A 25673-nucleotide genomic window follows, 5' to 3' on the forward strand; every position below is an offset into this window, starting at 1 on the left:
CCTCTCTGGGGTCACTGGGTGTCCATAGTCTCCCAACTGGTTCTCTGTGGGGGGGGGGGGTGTCCCTCGCCTCCCTCTCTGGGGGACGCCTCGGGTCGCCAAGCATCTGCCTCGCAGCCTCTTTATCTCCCGTAAGACACAGTAGTCTTCCACACACACGCCACCATTACCCGCAAGACTTCCTGTTGTTCCCATCACGGGAACGCTTGGGCACATCCGACACTAGTGCCCTCCTGGCCCCAAGATCAACAACAACTATGCCCGGCAACTCTGCTTAATTATCCTACCCAGCGGCAGTGTTGTGTCTCCAGGAGACGCCCCCCCCCCCCAAGTCACAAGACAACTCCAGCAGTCATCAAGGGATAACCCTCATGCAAACTCTATGAATCATAAAGATGATGAAATCTCATGAGTGTCCAGAATGTGGGAAAAAATTTGGTCAACTTGGCCATTTGAAGGAGCATATTCTTGTACATACAGGGAATAAACCTCACGAATGTCCAGTATGTGGAAAAAGATTTCGTCAACTTGGACATGTAAAGAAGCACATGCGTGTGCATACAGGGAATATACCTCTCGAGTGTCCAGAGTGTGGAAAAAGATTCAGTCAAGTTGGAGATATGAAAAAGCACATGGTTGTGCATACCGGGAATAAATTTCATGAATGTCCTGTGTGTATGAAAAGATTCAATCAGCATGGAAATATGAAATCTCACATGATGGTGCATACGGACCAGAAACCTTTCAAATGTGCTGAGTGTGGGAAAAGATTCACTCATCTTCAAAGTATGAAGTTCCACATCATTGTGCATACAGGCCAGAAAACTTATAAATGTGCTGAGTGTGGGAAAAGATTCATTCAGCTTGGAGATATGAAGAGGCACATGGTTGTGCATACCGGGGATAAACCTCATGAGTGTCCAGAGTGTGGGAAAAGATTCAGTCAACTTGGAAGTATGAAAGTCCACATGATGATGCATACGGGCCAGAAACCTTTTGAATGTGCCGAATGTGGAAGAAGATTCAGAGACCGTAGAGGTATAATTAGACACATGTTAGTGCACACAAGGGATAAACCTCATGAGTGTTCAGAGTGTGGAAAAAGATTTGGCTACCGTAGTAGTATGAAGCGTCACATATTATTGCATCCAAGTGTTAAATTAGATATGACTTAGTGTCCTGTCTTGTGAAATAAGTCTTTGTAATAAAATTATTTTTAAACAGCACATGATGGTGTGTATGTTGGATAAATCTTGTCTAATGCAATTTTGTATTGTATTAGATGGTTATCCAGACATTAACTTCCTACTAATCCAATATACTATTAGGAACAAATCCACAAGGGCCGTGATGAGGATTCGAACCTACGTCTGAGAACATCCCAGACACTGCCTTAATCGACTGAGCTACGACATGGTAAAGGAGTTGAAACCAGAAGTTCTACTGAACTTACTTGGATCCTGCAGCCTCTCCGAGACACAAACCAGGGTTTTACACAGCTCCCCATGCACTCGAGCTATGTCAATAGGCCGTTCTCCCTCTTCACCCTTACTTCATTACACACAGAAGAGGTAAAACGACCTATTGACATAGCTTGAGTGCATGTGAGAGTTGTGTAAAACCCTGGTTTGTGTCTCGGAGAGGCTGTAGGATCCAAGTAAGTTCAGTAGAACTTCTGGTTTCAACTCTTTTTACCATGCCGTAGCTCAGTCGATTAAAGCAGTGTCTAGTATGCTCTCAGACGTAGGTTCAAACCCTCGTCACAGCCCTTGTGGATTTGTTCATTTGATGCATCACGCTATTGTGATTTCTGTGTGTACTATTAGGAAACCATTCTATATCAGTTGGAAGTCCCACAAGTGTATTTTTGTTTACATAGCCTTGCAGGAGATGTGTAGACTGTTATGGAAGGCAAAGTTCTTCAATGTGGTGTATTTAAGTTATATTATGATCATCTTAATGTATGAGATAGATGCCCTCATTTAGGTCCTGCTAAGAAATTTATTTAAAATATAATCAACTGATTGCAAAGGTAAGGACATAATATTATTAATAAACTATTTATAAACATTTGGGTTGGGAGTAGAAAAGTTTGAGATATACCAAATATGAGCCTATTTTATCAATAGGAATAAAATAGTGTTTTATAAGCAGGTATGTTGAGATTTGCCCATTTTTTTATTATAATTTATTAAAATTCTTCATATTTTATTTCATTTAAATTTTTGTTATATTTAAATTTTACTTAAACAGTATAAATTAAAAATATTTGTGTCTTTTGTGTTATCTTTCTTCATTACTGTCCAATATAAATAACTAGCTTTTTACATTATAAAATAAATGCTCGTTAGACTAATAGTCTAACGAGCATTTATTTTGTCTTTCACATTTTTCTGTTATTATTATATAGTGTGTAGGCCTTTTTGTTGACACATACACATAGTATATGTGTGTGATTTTTGAGCCGAATTCTGATTCTCTGCACCTGTTTTCATTTTCAAATTACGACTTTTTATACCGAAAATATGCCAATTACTGAAAACGGCGATGGGTCATATTTTGCCCAAACCCCCTGCAGTTTTCAAAATATCTGAAATGTCGGAAATTTTACTCCTGAGTGTGAATTGGACTCTTGGGCAAGAGTTCAACTTCGGAGGAATTCAAAGTAGTGTTTGACTTGCAACAATGAACGAATCTGTCTGACATTTATTAATGTTTCCCGTTAGTGTGTTTTTCACGTTATATGTACTCACCTAATTGTGCTTGCGGGGGTTGAGCTTTGGCTCTTTGGTCCCGCCTCTCAACCGTCAATCAACAGGTGTACAAATTCCTGAGCCTATTGGGCTCTATCATATCTACATTTGAAATTGTGTACGGAGTCAGCCTCCACCACATCACTGCCTAGTGCATTCCATACATTAACTACTCTGACACTGAACAAATTCTTTCTAACGTCTCTGTGGCTCATCTGGGTACTAAGTTTCCACCTGTGTCCCCTTGTTCGTGCCCCACCCGTGCTGAAGAGTTTGTCTGTCCACCCTGTCAATTCCCCTGAGAATTTTGTAGATGGTTATCATGTCTTCCCTTACTCTTCTGTTTTCCAGGGATGTGAGATTCAGCTTCTTTGTAATGCTTGTGTTGTGTATGAGTTAGGACCACATTGATTAATGTTGAATATGACCGAAAGGGTAAGAATAATAATTCTTAACGCGTATCTTCTCAATATTTCTTACGTTTTTCTTCACTGTCAATAGTAATTGAAAAGTCGAGGAACCAAAGAAAACGATGGTGACACAGGAACGCAAGCGACCGATACCATCACCACAACAGTCATTCAGCATCCTACGATCGTCGTCGCCCCTAAATCAACGCAACAACAGTTTCAAACAGCAGACAACACTACTTAAGACTCCTGGTACATCCTTGACGACGAGCTCTCACTTGCTCCCCCTGGGTAACACGTCACCACATTTTGACCATTGGCTCCTCTTCAATGGCCCAGTTCGATACCATGCTTCCTTGAAGGTCACTGGAAGACGTGTTTGCCCAACTGGGCTTGAGTTTAGGAGGAGCCATCGTTCGTGATTGTGCCGTTAAGGGGCATCATTGTTCCACTACCAGAGTTACAGGATACCTGACGCCTTACGGTCTGGGGGTCCATAGTCTTCCAGCTGGTTCTCTGTGGGGGGGGGGGTGTCCCTTGCCTCCCTCTCTGGGGGACGCCTCGGGTCGCCAAGCATCTGCCTCGCAGCCTCTTTATCTCCCTTAAGGCACAGTAGCCTTCCACCCACACGCCACCATTACCCGCAAGACTTCCTGTTGTTCCCATCACGGGAACGCTTGGGCACACCGACACTAGTTCCCTCCTGGCCCCAAGATTAACAACAACCATGCCCGGCAACTCTGCTTAATTATCCTACCCAGCGGCAGTGTTGTCTCCAGGAGACCCCCCCCCCCCCCAAGTCACAAGACAACTTCAGCAGTCATCAGGATGACCATGTGAAGAGACATATGGTTGTGCATACAAGAGATAAACCTCATGTGTGTCCAGAATGTGGTAAAAGATTTAGTCAGCGTGGAAGTATGAAGACTCACATGATTCAACATACTGGCGAGAAACCTCATGAGTGTCCAGAGTGTGGGAAAAGATTCAGTCAACTTCGATATGTGAAAATACACATGGTTGTGCATACAGGGTATAAACTTAATGAGTGCCCAGAGTGTGAGAAAAGATTCAGTCATCCTTGGCAAATGAAGGCGCACATGGTTGTGCATACACGGGATAGACGTCACAAGTGTCCAGAGTGCGGGAAAAGATTTGTCCGTCTTGGAGATGTTAAAAAGCACATGGTCGTTCATACAGGAGATAAACCACATGAGTGTCCAGAGTGTGGAAAAAGATTTGGTTATCGTGGAAGTATGAAGATTCACATGGTTATACATACAGGAGATAAACCTCATGAGTGTCCTGAGTGTGGGAAAAGATTCACTCAGCTATCAAGTATGAAGACTCACATGGTTGTACATACGGGCCGGAAACCTTTTGAATGTGCCGAGTGTGGGAGAAAATTCAGACAACGTAGCAGTATAATTACACACATGTTAGTGCATTCAGGTGATAAACCTCATGAATGTCCAGAGTGTGGGAAAAGATTTAGGCACCTTACTAGTGTAAGAAATCACATATTATTGCATCCAGGTTATAAACCTGACTGGGCATAGTGTCCTGTCATTTGGAAAAGTCTTGGTAACTAATTGTGTTACTTTTTTACCTGGACATTTTATTTTTATTTTTAATTAAATATATTTGGGTACATTTGATTTAGAGGTGTTTGATATCAGTTTAAAATGTACTCAAGATGATACCTGCCTGATGGGATTCTGGGAGTTGTTCTACTACCCAAGCCCAGCCTGAGGCTAGGCTTGATTTCATTCACTTGGGTTGGGCTCTCGGAGACTTGAACTGCAGACGCCACAAATGTGAGGCTGGAGCTCTATCATGAAGCTATTTTTATAACTCAAGATGAGCCCACTTTTTTCAGAGGGGCTATCAACACAAGACAGAACAAGAGGTGGCATGTCTTGTGTTGATTAATGCCACATCACCCCTTCCACCTCACTCAAATGTAGATATAAAATCGGAGATGCGTAAGTTGTATTCAGTTGTGTATTTGTAAACTAAAGTCTTTGAAAATGTAATAAGTTTTACGAAACGCGCTCGTGTCGCGTCAGACTAGAAATAAAAATGAATTTTGGAGAATTGATTTTTGATTTACCTCCAACAGTGAAAAGAAATGTACGAAAGATTGAGAAAATTCGTGTTAGAATTATTAATCTTACTTTTTCGGTCATATTTAATAATATATATATATATATATATATATATATATATATATATATATATATATATATATATATATATATATATATATATATATATATATATATATATATATACATACATATATATATATATATACGTATATATATATACATACATACATACATACATATATATATATATACACACACACACACACACACACACACACACACACACTGGGATAAAGACTGTTCCTGAACAAATAGCCTGGATGTGTCACAACAGAAAGATTGATGATATTCTGGAGAGCTTTATTCTTGGTGCAAAATTTTTTTAACTTTGTTGAATTGTCTGAATGTCTATTGCAAACGGTCTGTATACCTAGTCATACAAGTATTTGTGTGTACGTCTGGTAACATACTGCATGTGTAAAGGACAAAATGTATATGTTTATCACTCAGAATGTTCGACAATATGCTTATTTCTAGTTCAATTTCAATTCAATTCCATCATTTCAGTTAACATCCCTTTCCCTCAGATCTGGAAGAAAATCCGTAAGATTGCACGTTTAGGGCACTGGTGGCTGAGTGGACAGCACGCTGGATATGTAGTTCTGTCATCCAGGGTTCAATTCCTGGAGCCAGCGGAAACAAAAATGGGCAGTTTCTTTCACCCTGATGCCCCTGTTACCTACCAGTAAATAGGCACCTGGAAGTTAGACAGTTGTTATGGGCTTCGGGATGGTTATCTTGAGATGATTTTGGGGCTCAAGTGTCCCCGTGGCCCGGTCCTCGACCAATCCTCCACCCCAAGGAAGCAGTCCGTGACAGCTGACTAACACCCAGGTACCTATTTCATGCTAGGTAACAGGGGCATCGGGGTGAAAGAAACTCTGCCCATTGTTTCTCGCCAGCACCTGGGATCAAACCCGGGACCACAGGGCCACGCGTCCAGTGTTCTGTCCACTCAGCCACTGGCTCCCTGCTAACTGGGGATGTGTATGTGTGTAAAAAAGTTAGTAGTAGTTAGTAACAGTTGATTGACAGTTGAGAGGTGGGCCAAAAGTGCAGAGCTCAACCCCCGCAAGCACAACTAGGTGAATAGGTAAATTTCTTCCAGACATGTTGCCTGCCCTTCACGTCCATGATTGTCATGGCAGATCCAGCGTTGGTCATGAAAGAACTGGCTTCCCACTTTTCAACAGTTAGCTCCAGTACTCGTCTTCCTCCTCCTTTCCTTACTCATAAACTCCTTTATGGAATCTCATCCCATAAGACTTTAACACCCACCTACAGCTTCCCTATATCAATGCCTTTTCTCTCGGATCTCACAAGTGGTTAAAGAGGCACCCCAGAACAGTCTTCATACAAGGCAATTTACGTCTGCAATGAGTCAAGTTACAAAGTTACTAGGCGGCAGCTCAGTCATACACACATGCATTAACAACAATAATAGGGTCCCAGGAATACAGTTGGGTTCGTTCTCGATGCACAATCGAGAATTCCAGGTTCAAATCTCGGGCGAGACAGTGAGCGGGGTCAGTAATTCCACCCTGGGGGGAAGGAACCTGGATATAAGCCCAACGTGTATTAATACACAAAGGCTTCCTGTCCCCACAGCATGAATTATTATAAACTCTGGATACATGGCCAAGATTTCTGGTAGTACATCATGAAGTGCTTGCACATTTCTTGAACACAATTAACGGTTCTGTCTGAATTCAGCTATTTCCCCCCCCCCCCCCCCCCCCGGTTATAGAATTTACTTGACAATTCTCTCAACATAAAAGTTGACTGTACACCTACTGTAGCTATAAATGTTCCTGTAATTAATAAATGAATGAATGTTCATGTAACATTATTTATCCTCTTGAGAATTTGTCAGTCACCCAGAATCTTTTAGGTCATAATTGCAATCTCGACATTAGAGCTATGTCCACGCTTCTTGCCACGTCGACGATCCAAGGGATTTTAAATCGTTCCTTCATCATTTCTTCCTATACAATGCCTCTCAGGACAGACGGAAATGTCACGTTTACTCCATCTTCTGCGTTGTGGTCATAACCAGAGCCTCATCTTCATACCCCTTCAAAGTGCCAAGTCATTTTGCTAAGTGCTTTCAACCAATAATTTCTTTCCTAGTTATTAGGGAAACTGGGGAAGCAACGAAGGAAATTAAAACATGGGAAAGTAATTACAATAATCTTTTATTAATTTGTTATCTATATATATAGAAACAAGAGTTTATAATGGACTGTGAAAGTACAGTATGTGTTGGTGATTATATGGTACATTCTTGCAAAGCCACCAACATCCATAGCATTTTGGAAATAATTATTACAATAATAAACATTGCCAAACATCAATGGTTTTTGCACTGCTAAATATTGCCAGTTAATGATCACTAAATCAATACCCCTCAAGGATGCTAAGGAATGTTATAAGTATGGGGGAAAAACATTGTCCTACAGTGGTCCGAGGATCCACACATGGGGGCAAACTAAACCTCACAACCAGATTTCGAGGCCAATGCCCGAATTTCCAGCACCTATTGAGATAATGTATTCCTGAACAGAGCATCTGGCACCACCAAGAATTACTGAAGACAGAAACATCCGACTCAGAAATCGGACTTTTATTTACCGGAGAAGATTTTATTTACTTATTTAGAAGATATAGATGTCGGATTTTATTTACCTTGACCATGTTAAGGGGACGATAACGACGATTGTAAGGTTCCGAGCGAACGCGTTCATCTGGAGGACAAGATAATTCTGGGCCTCAAGGACATAACTTAATATCCTCATGACAGTTTCTGTCCCCTGTCTCAACATGGGGTGGAAGGAGGAATGAGCCGATGCCAGTATTCATTAAGACTGAGACCTGAACCAATGCCCTCGCCAAGATAGGGCAGCCAGGCGAGCAGCCGCCTCCTTAGTGGGACCTCTACAGTGCGGTGGCCAGCCTGGCTGGAAGTAAGCTGCACATGAACATCCATAGTCAATAAAGGTGTGTGTGTGTGTGTACAAATTATCAGAGCAGGAATTGTCATCATGGGAGACATCAACATACAATATTTGGACGACATAGTGGGCCAAACAAGTCCTGAAATGTAACAGCTGTTACACGAGACAGCGAGGATTTCGCCTTGGACCTCCTGGAAGACTGTGAACTAAAGGCCCTCTACTAACCATCAAAGTTGGAGTCACTTTAGTTGATGTGACTCTAACCTCCCCCAACATTGGGGAACTCGGAGGTCGACCTTGTCGAGGAAGGGGCTGGGAAAGGGAGAGGACCCAATGGGGGCAACCAAAATAAAGTGTGGTTAGGACCTACTACACCATGAGTCTGAGGAGAAATGCAGTCAGCATTAAACAGAAAAAATGTGAAATTAAACTTCACTGTTGTTCACTCCCACCCACTGCAGAACCCAACAAGGAGATGCATAAGCAAGGGTAACTGCAGCAATATACATGGGGCCACCATTGGAGTCTTAATGGTATATCTCAGGGATGGAAAGAGGGGAACAAACCCCGCAATGCCCACTTGACCCGATTAGGCAGGCAAATTAGACGAGCCACTTGATTCAGGTGGGCCACACTGAACCTCATTTTAACCTCGTCTCTTCACTACAGCAGCATGTTGCTTCCCCAGGGGCCACAGTAGCTGGGTGGGCTCAACTACCAGATGAGGGAACACAGGATGGTGGGGGTTGGAATGTACGAGTCACCATGCATGGCCAGTACACAGGAGAGCGATTTTCTTGTGCATCGTCACAGCAAGCTCAGGATAGGAGCAGGATCCACCCTCCCCCAACCTACCCACCGGTGGTGCAAAAGAATCCCCACAAACAGAGAGGTAGACGGTTGGAACAAGTTAGATGAGAATGTGGTGGAAGCCAAAACCGTCAGTAATTTCACAGCGTTATATGACAAGTGTGTTGGGAAGACGGGACACCATGAGAGTATCTCTCATAATGTAACTACACTTAGGTAATTACCTTCCCACTGGTGGTGCACAAGAAACACTTCATCAAGGAGCCACTTGCTGAGGTGTAATTACCTAAGTGTAATTACCTAAGTGTAGTTACAGGATGAGAGCTACGCTCGTGGTGTCCCGTCTTCCCAGCACTCTTTGTCATATAACGCTTTGAAACTACTGACGGTCTTGGCCTCCACCACCTTCTCACTTAACTTGTTATCGTTAAGTCACAGCCATATAATGCGTGATGGATCCTGTTTTAGTACACACACCGATGACTTGTACTCGACACATTGTCTGGATAAAGCTGCGATATATACATAGCGGAGGTTAAACCATCAACTGTGTAACGCACCCTGTGGAGAGTTGCTCATACATACAAACCGGTTTAAGCTGTTAATCAGAATCACCAGTGGTATAAGATAAGGTTTAAAAGTTACCGACATACACAATCATCAGTTTTGAGACTTCTAACCTAGACAGTAACCCCTTACCCATAACACACTCCACGAGAGATTCACACACCTGATAATAACCTACATGTAATCAAAGACACTCGAGTAACTCTTGGCTCACATACTTATAATACACTTCATAATCACCAGAATGACAAACAACTCAACCACATAATTAGGAACTGCAAGACGTCAAAATATATTTTCCACTCACTTTCTCTGGCTTACCTATTACAAAGGATATGATACAAAACGGCTGTAACTATATATTTCTATGAATTGTATAATCTGCGGGTGAAACGAAATGCCCAAAACAAAAATGTCTTGCAAATGAAAATCAACATCCTACCACTGACGACATACAAACATGATCCTCTAAGCATATCCAAGCCAATTTATATTCCTAACCAGAAATACTTTCCAGTCTCCTAATACAGCTAATAGGGAACACATCTGAACGGAATTTTAATCCTGCAAAAATGTGTAATTGACTTCGCAGCTCAGAGAAAGGCAGCAGGTTAGGAAAATGTCGACCCTATGAAGAGCAACAAATCCATATTAAGACATTAACACACTCAGTAGAGTCATGCATCAAAGCACCTGATGGAGTAGCGGAGGACGGGGGGGGGGGGGGGTTGCTCGTTGGTGCACTTCACTTCCCATCAGGCAGCAGCAAGACGCAAACTCGTCAACACCAAAAAATTACATCTACAGGCTGGAAACCCCTCACAGTTAGGTGTTGGCCTCCTGCTAATATGTAAAAAAAAATGATACTGCTGCTTCCTCTCATAATGCTTGAAATGGAGGCTCAGAAGCTTTCTTCGTTCTCAACTCTCAATTGGGGATCCCACTCTCCATTCCCAGGGACAGAAATAGATGGGCATGTTTCCTTGTACCAAATAAATTGGTTCACCTAGGCAGGAAACAGGTACCCCCAGAGCTAGGCAACTCTTGTGGGGTTCCACCCTGGGTAAGTGTCAATAGTTTGATCTTGGACGAACCTTAATACAAGCTTAAAGTATATATACACAGGCTGCCTGTTCCCCAACAAAATAAATTATATACTAAAAAATTACTCAACTCGCCTGTACTTATTTAGTGTGCACAGGAGAACTATTGTCTATTATAAAGTTAGAAATAAAAAATGTATAATGAGATATAATTTTAATTTTGGTTGATAAAAGTATGATTTGAGGACAAATGGAATTTTAAAGGTGTTTTTCTTTGAAAGTTTCATCACAATAGTTTTATTATTTGACGACATTCTGAATACAGCACCAGATTGATACTGCACTGTATCGAGTGCAATAATGACACTACATAGTACAATGATAATGATACCATATAGTACAATGATGACACTATATAGTGCAATTAAAATGACACCATATAGTACAGTACAATTAAAATGACACCATAAAGTACAATGATAATGACTATACAGTACTAGGTGACACAGCAATTAGAGAAATTAAAAAAAAATTACGTGCATATACAAATGGATGCTGTACTGGCTGCTACAGCATATCCACATCATTATAGTCATCTACATTTGTGGTACAACACCAGCTTTAAGATAATCACCCCAAGTAAACTACTGTATACTGCAATGTCTTCTTAAAAAAAGAGTAAAGATGGTACAACTTTTATACAGTCAATACTCCTTACAGTGTCCCTGAACCTGTATGTGTGCGCGTGTGCAACCCGTCCTCCTGATAGCACATCGCAATTTGACGTACTGTATACAGTACAGTATTGTACTAGAAAACAGTTTTCCGACGACGGGGACGGTCACGAGTTCAGGCTGCTGTGTGTAATTACCTAAGTGTAATTACCTAAGTGTAGTTAGAGGATGAGAGCTAAATTCGTGATGTCCCGTCTTCCCAGCACTCTTTGTCTTATAACACTTTGAAAGTACTGACGGTTTTGGCCTCCACCACCTTCTCACCTAACTTGTTCCAACTGTCTACCACTCGGTTTACAAAAGTGAATTTTCTTATATTTCTTCGGCATCTTTGTTTAGTTAGTTTAAATCTATGACCTATTGTTCTCAAAGTTCCGGGTCTCAGGAAGTCTTCGCTATCAATTTTATCGATTCCTGTTTCTATCTTGTATGTAGTGATTATATCGCCTCTTTTTCTTCTATCTTCTAGTTTGGCATATTTAATGCCTCTAACTTCTCCACAGCTCTTGTCCTTCAGTTCTGGGAGCCACTTAGTGGCTGTGTGTGAAGGTTAGTTCTGTAATCATGCAGAGCTAGAGGTTTATTAATATTTCATTAAAATGAACACATACTTGGCAACTATCATCATCATATGACGTGTCAAAATCAACGCAATCTCTATTGTGGGGACGCTCGAGCTCATAAGAGAGCATACAACATAATTTGTGGTTCCTCACAATATACACAGTAATTCAGTCAGTCATTTTCCCCCAAGCCAGGAATGCTAGACCCATAGCTTCTGTATGCTCTCATTCTTCTCCTTCTTTATGGCATTAAGAACTTCCTCCTTAAGGGTTTCTTGAAGTTTTTCGATACTCTCATTCGCGTCAATTACCTGAAAATATTTAATATCAATTGTGAGAACAATTCCTAGTGGGTATAAAATCCAAGAGCAACGTTGACTCCTTGACTGAATCATCAGCGATGTTGACTCACTGATGTTAAACCACTGACATTGAATCATTAACGTTGAATTAATGTCGCTCTTGGATACTGTGACCACTACTTTGCTGGTAAAGGATAGGCGATTAGGAGAAAGGAGATGAGAGTGAGAGAGGAGAGAATATAGATGATGCTGAGGTATTAAGAGGATGAATAAAATAGGAAGAATGGAGGAGATAATCAGTAAGGATAACCTCTTCCAGAACTTCATGGGTAAATTAGTTTATGTTAGTTACCCTTCAAACTGTATTCTTCTCATTCTAATTGTAAGCTGTAAGTTTTGTTTATGGCTGTAGGCCTATGCACTCCAGGCGAACTGTAACACACTAATCTGTACGAACCAAAATACAGTACATATACTGATTAATAAACATGCAAACGACTATACCTTGTGACAATGAACTGCTATTTACTGACATCATAGGGATCACTGTGACCTACAGCTGGGTCACTGGCACCTTAGGCATCTGTCTTGGATACTGTATTTCACTTAAGAACATTGTAATAGGTCGATACAAAAAGATCAAAATTACCTTCCACGAGTCGTCCTTGAGGCGCAGATAATTATCCCGGACGCGCTTCTGGAACTCCCTCTTCTCGTAGCGTTCCTCACCAAACTGACCCCGCGTCTGGGCTTCCTTCTCGCACACATCAAGAAAGAGCACCAGATCTGGCTGGGGAAGTCCAGCGTCACTCTGCTTGCACCACTCCAAGCTCATGTCCTGAAGCAGGTCGAGAGAGTAGCAGGAGTTACCACGGGCATCAGGGAATGCAGTAGCAGCAAGAGGAGCAGGTAGAGTTGAGGATTGTACAGCTCCGATTCAGGTGAAGGCGGTTAAAATGGTTCGGCTATGAGGACAGGTTGAGGGAACTCTCCCTCATAATCTTAGACAAGAAACAAAGGAGATATAATCACTATACAGATACAAGATCATGGGGAGAACTGACAAAGTGGATAAAGGAAGCCTATTTAAATTAAAATTAGGCAAGACGGGGGATATCAGTAGAGGCTGGACACACAACCGAGTCATAAGAGATGTATGGAAGTTCTAGTTCCTTCTACAAACATCAGCAATTGGAATGCATTGTAGGAAGAGATTGTTGAGGCCAGATCCATTCCACAACTTTAATAAGAAATATGATGAAAACGTTAATATTGTGAGGGGTAGTTAGTACACCAGGTATAAACGGCTAGGAAGCGAGGCATAAAAGCAAGATCTCGCTTCCCCGTAGTCACTGATAATTAAGCACCAGTAAAAACACATAATCCAGTCTCAAAATCCAAAAACAGTCGAGTCGAGGGCAGCCACTCGAGTACCAGACTGCAAAAACAAAACAAAAAAGAGGCAAACCAACTCGAAACAACCGTGTTATTAAATTCAAGAATAATCAATAGGTATTCCGAGAAGAAGAAATTTTGTATTTAGGCGGGTGTCAGATAAACTTGGTTATAGGTCATATACAAGGACTCTTCAAAACTCCCTCTCCTGTTGTTCATCTTCACAGACGGATCGGTTGACACAGAATATGAGAGTGCTGGCACTGCTCTTTGCACAGACAGTGAACAGGCACATTGGAGACTGGGAGGACCAGTATCATCAACCCAAACTGAGCTGTTTGCCATACAACAGGCATTCGCGTGCGCACACAAATCACAATAGCGTGATGCATCAAATGAACAAGTCCACAAAGGCCATGATGAGGGTTTGAACCTATGTCTGAGAGGACCTCAGACGAGCCTTAATCGACTGTGCCACGACATGGTAAAAGAATTGCTTCCGGGAGTTCTACTGACCTCACACAGATCCTGCAGTCTCTCTGAGACACAAACCAGGGGTTTACACAATTCCCCCATACTCCTGGACTCTGTCAACAACCTGTTCTACCTCCTTGCCCCTACTTCATTATATACAGAAATCACAATAGCGTGATGCATCAAATCAACAAATCCACACGGGCCGTGATGAGGGTTTACCACGTCGTGGCACAGTCGATTAGGGTGCATCTGGGATCCTCTCGGACGTAGGTTCGAATCCTCATCACGGCCCTTGTGGACTTGTTCAACAGGCATTTGCATATGTGATTGCACAAGACATTCAAAATGCAATCATACACACAGACTCAAAAGCTGCACTTCAAATATTAGGAAAAAAGCAGTGGAAAGACAAAGTAGAAATTATTACCACCATTTTGTATCTTGGAGCAGTCACTAAAGGCAAATGACACAATATCACCCTAAACTGGATCCCATCCCATGTTGGAATCCCATTAAATGAGAAAGTTGATGGAATTGCTAAATTGGCAACTTGCATCCAGTAATACATAAAATAATCCAACCCAGCCTAGAGAACATAAACATCATCACCAAAAAACTCTCACACCTCAACAAAGCCCATGTACACCAGAGAATAGCAGAAGGTTCGCTCTCTGCAATATGGTATCTTCAGGCCACCAAGTTAGACAGGTTAAATATCCCTAAAGGAATCCTCAGGGAAATAGCAGTTCGGTTATATAGACTACGTCTAGATTACAGATGCAACTGGGAGATTGGTGAACCCCGACAGAGAGAGTGCATCTTCTGCCAAACAATCACAGAAAAGCCACTACTTCACTATCTCCCGGAATGTGAAGCAATCAACAACCTTAGAAGAGCTTTAAGAGTCCCTGAATCTTGCAGTAACCACCCTGAAGCCATCAACACAGCCACTCTCCTGGTCAGAAAAGGTGTCCAGCAGCTGGACACCTTCATAAATACTGTCAAGCAGTATCCTTCCCTGCGATAGCAGCCTGACAATTAAATGCGACCTCAACACTGTATACATTTACTGAACAAAAATTCTACCACTTACGGGCTATTCATGCCCATGCCACCTCTTGGGTGCCTTAATCTTCATTATACAATTGTTGTTTGTCTGCTTATCCCTAAGGGGTTTTCCTTTTGATGTCTCTCCCTATCCCTAATGTGTCTCCTCTCCTGCTGTCTCCCACTATCCCTAATGTGTCTCCTCTCCTGCTGTCTCCCACTATCCCTAATGTGTCTCCTCTCCTGCTGTCTCCCACTATCCCTAATGTGTCTCCTCTCCTGCTGTCTCCCACTATCCCTAATGTGTCTCCTCTCCTGCTGTCTCCCTCTATCCCTAATGTGTCTCCTCTCCTGCTGTCTCCCACTATCCCTAATGTGTCTCCTCTCCTGTAACCAATTCTTCCCTAAATTTAGACTATAGAGGTACAGTAGTAATAAATGTTAGGGTAAAAGGAACTCTACACAATGGAATCACAAAAAACCAGCGTTGAATGTAATGAAACGCCATTTTCTGGGTGTGACCCGGAGGCTCCCCGGAGCTTACTAGGCTGATATGCTAATGTCAGACTTTGGCATCAGTCATGTGTATGGAGTTCTGTGGGCCTACTGGGGACCATGAGCCACAACCTGGCCCCCTCGAAGAGGCATGGGGAGCAATGGCCTATAGTCACCTGAAGCGACCAGCGCCAAAGAGCAAAGGACCACATCGAACCCCCCCCCCCCCCCACGGTTCAGGCAATGAACCACCGGGGAGCAGTCCAAATGGAGCTGGATCGTCGATCAGCAGGCGACCTGAACCCCTGGCCGGCCTGGTGAGCACTGGTCACAAAGCCCCAGCTGAGAGACAACACGTCCGTGAACACATTGAGCGAGGGCACAGGCAGGCGGCAAGGCACTGAACCCCGAAAAACCCGAAGAAGAAGTTGGTGACGCAGCAGCCGAGGGTCCGGAACCCAGCGATCGTGAGAGAGGTGGAAGGGATGTCCCCGAAGAAACCAGACCAGCCGACAAAGCCAAGCCCAATCCGGCGGGAAGACCATCATCGCGAAGTTCAAGCTCCCGCACAGATCCTCGAGCAACCGTCGGGTGACCCGAGAGCCCCCCCTAAAAAACAGGTGCAAGCGGGACCGCAGCCGCAGGAGAGACCCCGGAGGAAGAGACAAGGAAGCGGTCTGAGAGTCCCACACAAGACCCAGCCAGGTCCAAACCTGGAAGGGAACCAAATGGGACTTCTTCCAATTCACTAAGAATCCGAACCCGGCGAGCTGGGAAAGAACCAAATCCCTGGCTAGCAGACAAGAGGACCGCCTGGGAGCCCAAACTAGCCAGTCATCGAGGTAGGACAACACCCGAACACCGAAGAGAGGCATACGGGCCACCATGACTCGAGTAAGGCACGTGAACACGCGAGGTGCCAGGTTCAACCCGAACGGGAGACAACGAAGCAGTAACCCTGAATCCCCACAACAAAACCGAGCCAGTCCCTGAACCCCGGATGAATCGAGACGTGCCAACAAGCGTCCCGAAGGTCCAGGGACACCATCCAAGAGCCCAGCTCCAACAGGAGCCAAACCTGGGACAGCGTAGTCATCCGAAAGGAGGGGCAATGAACCCAAGTGTTTTAGACGGGACAAGTCCAGAATGAACCGCAGGTCCGCACAGACCCGTTTCGGGGCTGGAAAGAGACGGGAAACCCATCTTAGGGATGTCGTCGTTTCGACCACGCCCAAGCGCACCCACTCCAAAACAACCTGACCGAGCACAGGGGAAATAGGCCTGCCCCGCCAGCCTCGAACCCCCCGAAGGAGGAGGGGCCACCCAACGCCACTGCAGGCCGAAGGAAACGACCTGAAACTCCCACAAATCACGAGACCAGGCATGAGCGAACAGCGCCAGCCTCCCCACATCACCCCATCACCTCCACTCCTTGGAGGAATAAATCTAGTTTCCTCTTGAAGATGTCAACAGTTGTTCCGGCATGTTGTGGTACAGTTGACTAAGGCGCATCTGGGAACATCCCGTGCGTAGGTTCGAACTCTTATCATTGCCCGTGTGGATATGTTCATTAAAGTATTGAAATAGCACAACGCGATGAAAAGCATGCTCCTGGACTCCCCAGGTACAGGTATTACCGACTGAACCACGAGAGATACTTTTAAGCTCATCATGGTTCAGTATACTGTACATATGACTGGGAGTCCTTGGATGCAAGTTTAATCCTATTGGACGATCTCAATACAGTATTTTCTGATAGATTAACAGTCAAAATAAGAAAATGTTTATGAGTTGCTCACCTTCTTGGCAGCGGAGAAAGCGACCCCTGAGTAGGCATAACGATCAATGATGATGTTGGTGCCCTCTTGTAGAGTTGACAATATTTTGGGTAACAATTCCCATCTGGAATGAAAGGACCAATTACAAAACATGAATTTTGCAGTCACACAGACCTGCCCAGCTGGAATTTTCAACTTTTCCTGACTACTACTTAACCCTTTAACTGCACAATGTGCCTGCAGGCCCACGTCTGGGGTGCGCTACGTGCCTCCAGGTATTTGTATTTTTCACGTTCCATTCAAAACTCCCGCAGCTACATGGGGTTCACATCAACTTCCTCAGGGCTCTTGTAAACAGACGCCATCCTAAAAAAAAAATCGTGGTCCACATTCCCGGGTGTGAGAGCCACAGAACTGAGTGAGCAACCGGGTTATTAAAATCTGGATTGTAACGTTTGTGTATCAACTCAATTTCAAGCTTACCATGAACCAGCTACTAAGACCCACATGTCTGGATATTGATCCTAACTCACCTACAGCAGCCAAGGAGTGGAAGCACAGGCAACGCAAGTTTGTAAACGTCATTGTTGAGTGTGGAGAAGATGCTCCTGGCATCGCAAGTTTGTAAATGTCATTGACGCGGGTGGAGAAGATGCTCCTGGCATCGCAAGTTTGTAAACGTCATTGTCGAGTCTGGAGAAGATGCTCCTAGCATCGCAAGTTTGTAAACGTCATTGTCGAGTCTGGAGAAGATGCTCCTAGCATCGCAAGTTTGTAAACGTCATTGTCGAGTGTGGAGAAGATGCTCCTAGCATCGCAAGTTTGTAAACGTCATTGTCGAGTCTGGAGAAGATGCTCCTAGCATCGCACGTTTGTAAACATCATTGTCAAGTGTGGAGAAGGTGTTCCTCACATCGCAAGTCTGTAAACGTCATTGTCGAGTGTGTGAAGAAGATGCTCTCGACAAACTCAGAATGAACAGTGTATCAGATACCCTGAATTTATTGAGCATATGACGTTTGAAAATGCCATCTATGCTACGGTGTGTTTATGTAAAAACTCCCAATGAGATCTTTGCTAGACTCCCCTTACCTACACAACAGCAGCCTAGCAAGACCAATGACCATTTCTCAGAACTACTTAAACTTGGCCAAGACTAACTTGAAACTGGTAACTACAGAACAGAATTGTAAAGAACTGATCCACAATGATTTCTCATTAGCATTATTTCCTTGCCACTCATTCGTCAACATTTGGAGAAAAAGAGTGCATACTCACTTGACCTGGCCCAGAGTAATGCCAAGGCTTTGCTCACTACAAAGTGCACATGCAGCTGCACTAGTTGTACCTGTGCAATCCCAGGTAAAATAGGAACCAGTCCATGAGTATCATGCACTAGCTACTCATTACTGCCAAGAAGAAATGTTACATCTGGTGGTGGTGGTGCGTTTCATGTGAAAAAGAAGTGCCCAACACCTGATGCAACATTTTGCCAACATCTCTTCAATAAAAACATTTGAAAATACAACTGCTACATTGTACTATTCTACTCTTCTCTCTATTACAACCATTCCCTCAGAGCTCACAAGCAGCCACTGAAGTCACAGTAAATAGACAAAAATTTAAGGCTTAGTTCAGAGGCAGAGTTTAAGGCAGAGTTCATTTAACTTGGACAGTTTCCTAACTTGCCCATCTACCAGCCATGGGGGTATTAAAGGATCTCTGTTGTGACGTACTTCTGGCCCTATCTCTTACTTTTGTGGCTTATATCCCCTAGCAGAGTGCACCTTCCATGCTTTGTTGTTCTAGTAAGAATGATGCTCTAGTTGGCAAGGTTGAGCTCACTGATGTAAATCCAACTCGTGCAAGCATATGGCATCCAGACAAGACAACAATCTACTGTATCTATCCATAATTTGGCTCCAGTATGCCCAACGAGTCTAATAACTCAAATCAAGCCACATGGTGTTGGGGCCAGATCTTAAGTATTAGCCCTCTCCAGTTCGGCGCATTAGGACGAGAACGATGAATTTCCCAAATATGCCAAGTATTCAAGATTGTGAATTGCTATGTGGGATACCCAGTGACAATGCTCCACCTTCTCTAGGAAAACCCAAAGAGAGTGCCAGAGTACCTAGACCTCCTGATCACTATGGCTAGGATTAAGATATAGACCTCCTGATCGCTATGACTGGGATTAAGATAATGTACTGTAGGTCTGCCAGAGTACCTAGGCCTCCTGATAGTTATGGCTGGGATTAAGATAATGTACTGTAGGTCTGCCAGAGTACCTAGGCCTCCTGATCACTATGGCTGAGATTAAGATACTGTAATAATTAACATGTTGATGTGAATGAGCTATTCAAGTTATCTGCTGCATTCACGTGTTATTAGCATACTGTACAATATAAAGGAAGGACGAATGTGATGTTAAAATATTATAATTAATACCAAACAGCAATCCATTAAATTCCTCACTCAATCACATTAAACAGTAACATCATGTTTGAATTACATCATCATGATAATCAATTTATAATAACTAATTCCCTTGAGATACTGTTAGAATGTCTGCTTTGTATTCTATATCAAAACTTTCTTTGCTCCTTTCCTCTCCCACTACTAGGCCCCCCTTCCCTTCCCTCCCGTTACCTGTTGGCGGAGAAGAGGAGATGAATAGCGTGGTCGTCCAACTCCTGGTCGCACTTGAGGTAGCTGTTGATAATGCCACCTATGTGAGTCGTCCGGTCTGAAATACAGTCATCCAGTAAATAATACAGTATAGAAGCCATTTATAAATAATAATGGCTTCCTTATTTATAAACCTCAAACCTTTTTATAAGCCCCAATCTCACCGATAAAGCCCAAGCCATCTGCTTGGAGTGTTCTTATACTATTGTTTATATATCCTACCAATGGATCAGCTGTATATATTTCAAACTAAAATGACACAGAATAAAATAAAATAAAAAGTAAAAACTTTTTTTAACTTATCAAAAAACAGGCCACAGGGACAGTGGAAACTCAAAATAAATCCATTTATGTGCCCTTGAATTTCATCAGGAAAAATTGCCATACACTGTTATGCTGAAGACATTTAATTCCTGTACTTAGGGATTGAGCCTAGGGTCCCCGCTGGTGTTGCGTGGAGAATGTAGACCACTGTGCTACACCAATCTCGTGTCCTCTCCTTCATAGCCATAGCTGTATACAACGATGTATTATTGGGTCTCTAGGAAATGTCATACCTGGAAAACACATAAAGACTGTCGGTTTTCCTGCGTCCACCAGTGCCTTGACGAGCATGTGAGCCTGTGTGGTTTTGCCCGAGCGGTCACACCCCTCCAATACAACGAGGGCTCCACGAGCCTTATTTGTGCCAGCATCAACAGGTACCTGTGTAAAACCCATCTTTGCTAATCTTCGATACACAAATCTGTAAAAAAATAAAAAAAAAGTCAATAAAAATTATTCAATGGAAATATTAGATTGATCATATACGGAAGCAAGAGGGCGAGATGAACTATTCGGAGCCTAGGCCCTACAGTAAGGTTCCGTTAAGGGTATATGGTGCTCAAAACTGATGCACTGTAAATTCTTGGTCATTTACAGTGAGGTACAGTCGTCGTACACAGGCATTTTGACAAGGCTCATTTTCTAATTGTCAAACCTGTACACATGATTGGGTTGTATTAGCTTAGGTTACAGCAGTGTTTCTCAATCTTTGTACCCTTAAAATAATTCATAATTAATTAACTGTGTCAGGGGAACCGGCAGCCTGTATATGCACACTGTATATGTTAGGCTTATACCGAGCCCCCCCTCATCAGGGAGGAATTACTGACCCCGCCCAGGAGGCAACCCCACAACAAGCTGACTAACTCCCGAGTACCTATTTACTGCTAAGTGAACAGAGGCAGCAGGTGATAGAAAATGCACCCAACCTTTTCTGTCCTGCCCGAGATTCAAACCCAGAATTCTCGATTGCGAGTCAAGAACAAACTCGACTGTACTATTGGGACCCTCTTAAGTAATGTCAATAAATTTATAATACGTACAGGTAATTTAAATAATTTCAGATCGTACTTTTGAAACACATGAATTTCTGTGTATTATTAGTATTAGGCTATTTATCACTAGCTCTTGTGAAACTCTTAGTTACCTCGGGGGTTCCGTGGAACTCTTAGTTACCTCGGGGGTTACGTGGAACTCTTAGTTACCTCGGGGGTTACGTGGAACTCTTAGTTACCTCGGGGGTTACGTGGAACTCCTAGTTACCCCGGGGGTTCCGTGGAACTCTTTAGTTACCTCGGGGGTTCCGTGGAACTGTTAGTTACCTCGGGGGTTCCGTGGAACTCTTAGTTACCTCGGGGGTTCCGTGGAACTCTTAGTTACCTCGGGGGTTCCGTGGAACTCTTAGTTACCTCGGGGGTTCCGTGGAACTCTTAGTTACCTCGGGGGTTCCGTGGAACTCTTAGTTACCTCGGGGGTTCCGTGGAACTCTTAGTTACCTCGGGGGTTCCGTGGAACTCTTAGTTACCTCGGGGGTTCCGTGGAACTCTTAGTTACCTCGGGGGTTCCGTGGAACTCTTAGTTACCTCGGGGGTTCCGTGGAACTCTTAGTTACCTCGGGGGTTCCGTGGAACTCTTAGTTACCTCGGGGGTTCCGTGGAACTCTTAGTTACCTCGGGGGTTCCGTGGAACTCTTAGTTACCTCGGGGGTTCCGTGGAACTCTTAGTTACCTCGGGGGTTCCGTGGAACTCTTAGTTACCTCGGGGGTTCCGTGGAACTCTTAGTTACCTCGGGGGTTCCGTGGAACTCTTAGTTACCTCGGGGGTTCCGTGGAACTCTTAGTTACCTCGGGGGTTCCGTGGAACTCTTAGTTACCTCGGGGGTTCCGTGGAACTCTTAGTTACCTCGGGGGTTCCGTGGAACTCTTAGTTACCTCGGGGGTTCCGTGGAACTCTTAGTTACCTCGGGGGTTCCGTGGAACTCTTAGTTACCTCGGGGGTTCCGTGGAACTCTTAGTTACCTCGGGGGTTCCGTGGAACTCTTAGTTACCCCGGGGGTTCCGTGGAACTCTTAGTTACCTCGGGGGTTCCGTGGAATTCTTTAGTTACCTCGGGGGTTCCGTGGAACTCTTTAGTTACCTCGGGGGTTCCATGGAACTCTTAGTTACTTTGGGGGTTCCGTGGAACCCCGGTTGACAAATGCTGGGTTAGGCTGTGTTAATCTGTGTTACAATGGCTTGGGTTTAGGTTGAATAAGATTAGTTAGGTAGCCTAGCCCAGGGGCCAGATTTACGAAGCAGTTACGCAAGTACTTACAAACGTGTACATCTTTCCTCAATCTTTGACGGCTTTGGTTACATTTATTAAACAGTTTACAAGCATGAAAACTTCCCAATCAACTGTTGTTATTGTTATAAACAGCCTCCTGGTGCTTCGGAGCTCATTAACTGTTTAATAATTGTAAACAAAGCCGCCAAAGATTGAGAAAAGATGTACAGGTTGGTAAGTGTTTGCGTAACTTCTTTGTGAATCTAGCCCCAGGTACCCAGCCTAACCTACCTTAGCTTAGCATAGCCTAGCCTAGCCAACCCTATCCTAACCTACCCCTAGCCTACCATAACCTACCCTAGCCTACCCTACCCTAGCTTAGTCTAGCCTATCCTATCCTAGCTTAGTCTATCCTACCCTAGCTTAGCCTATCCCACCCCTAGCCTGTCTTACCCTAGCTTAGCCTAGCCTGCCCTACCCTAGCTTACCCTAGCTTAGCCTAGCCTGTCTTACTCAAGCTTAGCCTAGCCTGTCTTACCCTAGCTTAGCCTGCCCTACCCTAGCCTGTCTTACCCTGTCTTACCCTAGCTTACCCTAGGTTAGCCTAGCCTGTCTTACCCTAGCTTACCCTAGATTAGCCTAGCCTGTCTTACCCTAGATTAGCCTAGCCTGTCTTACCCTAGCTTAGCCTGTCTTACCCTAGCTTAGCCTGTCTTACCCTATCTTACCTTAGCCTGCTTAACCCCTTCGGCTGGACGGTGGAGCGATGTATCCTGCAAGTCAGCGTTCAATCCCCAACCATGCAAGTGGTTGGGCACCATTCTGGTGGGATGCCTTTCCTTTTACCTCATGCGCCTGTTTACCTAGCAGTAAGTAGGTACCCAAGAGTTGTTGTAGGGTTGCATACTGTGGGGGTATGACTACACCCTGGCTTCCTGTCCCTCGACACAATGGATTGTTACTAGTATTATACTGTACCTGAAGGGTCACTAATACTGGTGGGGCCTATATGAGGACAGGAAGCTAGCGGCTTGTCAAAAGTTCCTTAAACCCCTTCCCCGCATGTGTTTACGTAGGTACTTAACATAGTGGCGTTAAGGACCCTAAGTACAGAGCCGAGTCTACCTCTGTTATCACCGTAACACCAGCAATCTACTGAGATAATAATCTACTTACAAAGCGGGGACCCAAAATCTACCTCTAGGGGAGTCATCTACCCCCAAGTCTCCTCCCCCTTCACTCCCCCCACTCCCTATCTACCGCCACAATAGCCTCCCCAACAGCCCCATTAGCAGTCAGTCGCCCCATAAACCACCCGGGGAAACACAGCAACGCCACCAACTTACGAGTTATTGAAGGATTTGAGGAGGAAAGTCAATCTACCGCCAACGGTCATTAGCCTCGGGACGGGTTGCCACGTCGACTCCTGTTCCGGCCATTATTACGGCCTTGTCTCGCTCTCTACCTCATTATTGACATTTGTGTGGGCTTTTTGAACCTCTTTTGTGTCAGGTGACATTGGGGCGAGTTGGTAAATGGGGGTTTATCTTATTTTACTTTTGTTTACTTTTGGGGGGTTGGGGGAAACGAATGTATAATATATTTGATCATTCAAGACTATAATAATTATATTTGATCATTCAAGACTATAATAATTATATTTGATCATTCAAGAGTATAATAATTATATGTTATCTTTTAAGAATATAATTATATTTCATTATTCAAGAATATTTATATATTTACCTGAGGCCACTAACACTAGGATATATTTTATATTATATATACTGTATATATTTTTTTGTAATTGTAAATTTTATATTGTATTTTACTACTTGAATACTTTAATAATATATTATCTTTTAATGTATTATTATTAATACGATATACTTTAATTATCTTGTTGCGCAATCAGACTTATCAATATCAACATCACGCGGCTGGTAATGTACAAACATCATTGTTATTGTAGTTCAAGTACAGTTATTGAGACAATAAATCTGGCTAGGCCAGATTTAGGTAACCTCAAGGTAGGCCAGATACACTAAGCAGTTACGCAAGCACTTACGAACATCTTTTCTTAATCTTTGGCGGCTTTGTTTACAATTATTACACAGTTAATGAGCTCCGAAGCACCAGGAGGCTGTTTATAATAGTAACAACAGTTGATTGGCAAGTTTTCATGCTTATAAACTGTTTAATAAATGTAACCAACGGCGTCAAAGATTGAGGAAAGATGTACACGTTCGTAAGTGCTAGCGTAACTGCTTGGTGAATCTGGCCAGGTAGTACCCCGTTATTATAGTAAGCACAGCATATGTTACACTCTTGGGAGAAAGTGCTTGTAACTTCTAAGTATTCTCTCTATCATACTATTATCACACATCAAAACACTTGAAAAGTGTTTTGATGTGTGGCGGACCAAAAAGTCGTCGTCCCTTCACCTTCTAGTGTGTGGTCTGGTCCACATACTTCAGCAACGTTATTGTGACTCATCGTCTGCATCTTTATCAATCATCATCAACTGCCTCATTTGAATTTTGAATTTCAACTGCAAAATTTGAATTTTGAATTTCAACTGCAAAATTTGAATTTTGAATTTCAACTACAAAATTTGAATTTTGAATTTCAACTGCAAAATTTGAATTTTGAATTCAGCAATCCACATTGTTCACTGAGAGGATTAATTCATTAGCTCCCCCACCTCTCATTAATCTAACGGCAGAGGTTACATTTATATCTGAAATTCTATCCCCCAATACTCTTCAGATTCTCTCCTTTCTCACATATCACAGTACTTTCTTAGATGTTTCCAAGAGTCTAATGACGCTCTCGTTATAACGGACAATGAGTTAACTTTGGCAGTTTCCGCTCATTGATCTACGAGATCGTTA

At 43.3% G+C, this 25673-nt stretch overlaps 3 protein-coding genes across 3 annotated transcripts; 2 read left to right on the forward strand and 1 right to left on the reverse strand.

The window, feature by feature from the left end:
• The first annotated feature begins 395 nt into the window (after positions 1–395).
• LOC123764672 (gastrula zinc finger protein XlCGF57.1-like) lies at positions 396–1175 on the forward strand. Its single transcript, XM_045752650.2, has one exon. It carries the CDS (start codon positions 396–398, stop codon positions 1173–1175), a length of 780 nt encoding a protein of 259 aa, XP_045608606.1.
• A 2836-nt stretch (positions 1176–4011) lies between these two features.
• LOC123764661 (gastrula zinc finger protein XlCGF57.1) lies at positions 4012–4722 on the forward strand. The gene has a single exon (XM_069305151.1). The coding sequence runs from the start codon at positions 4012–4014 to the stop codon at positions 4720–4722; it is 711 nt and encodes a 236-aa protein (XP_069161252.1).
• Positions 4723–10907: 6185 nt separating this feature from the next.
• LOC123764650 (thymidylate kinase) lies at positions 10908–24311 on the reverse strand. The gene is made up of 6 exons (XM_045752628.2): positions 24126–24311; positions 20748–20935; positions 20152–20248; positions 17521–17623; positions 12957–13145; positions 10908–12316 (listed from the first exon to the last, which is right to left on the reverse strand). Exons 1-6 carry the CDS (start codon positions 24173–24175, stop codon positions 12206–12208), a joined length of 738 nt encoding a protein of 245 aa, XP_045608584.1. The 5' UTR covers positions 24176–24311; the 3' UTR covers positions 10908–12205.
• Positions 24312–25673: the final 1362 nt, after the last annotated feature.

This window comes from Procambarus clarkii, chromosome 5, assembly GCF_040958095.1.
Source record: "Procambarus clarkii isolate CNS0578487 chromosome 5, FALCON_Pclarkii_2.0, whole genome shotgun sequence".
In the NCBI taxonomy this organism is placed as follows: Eukaryota; Metazoa; Arthropoda; class Malacostraca; order Decapoda; family Cambaridae; genus Procambarus; species Procambarus clarkii.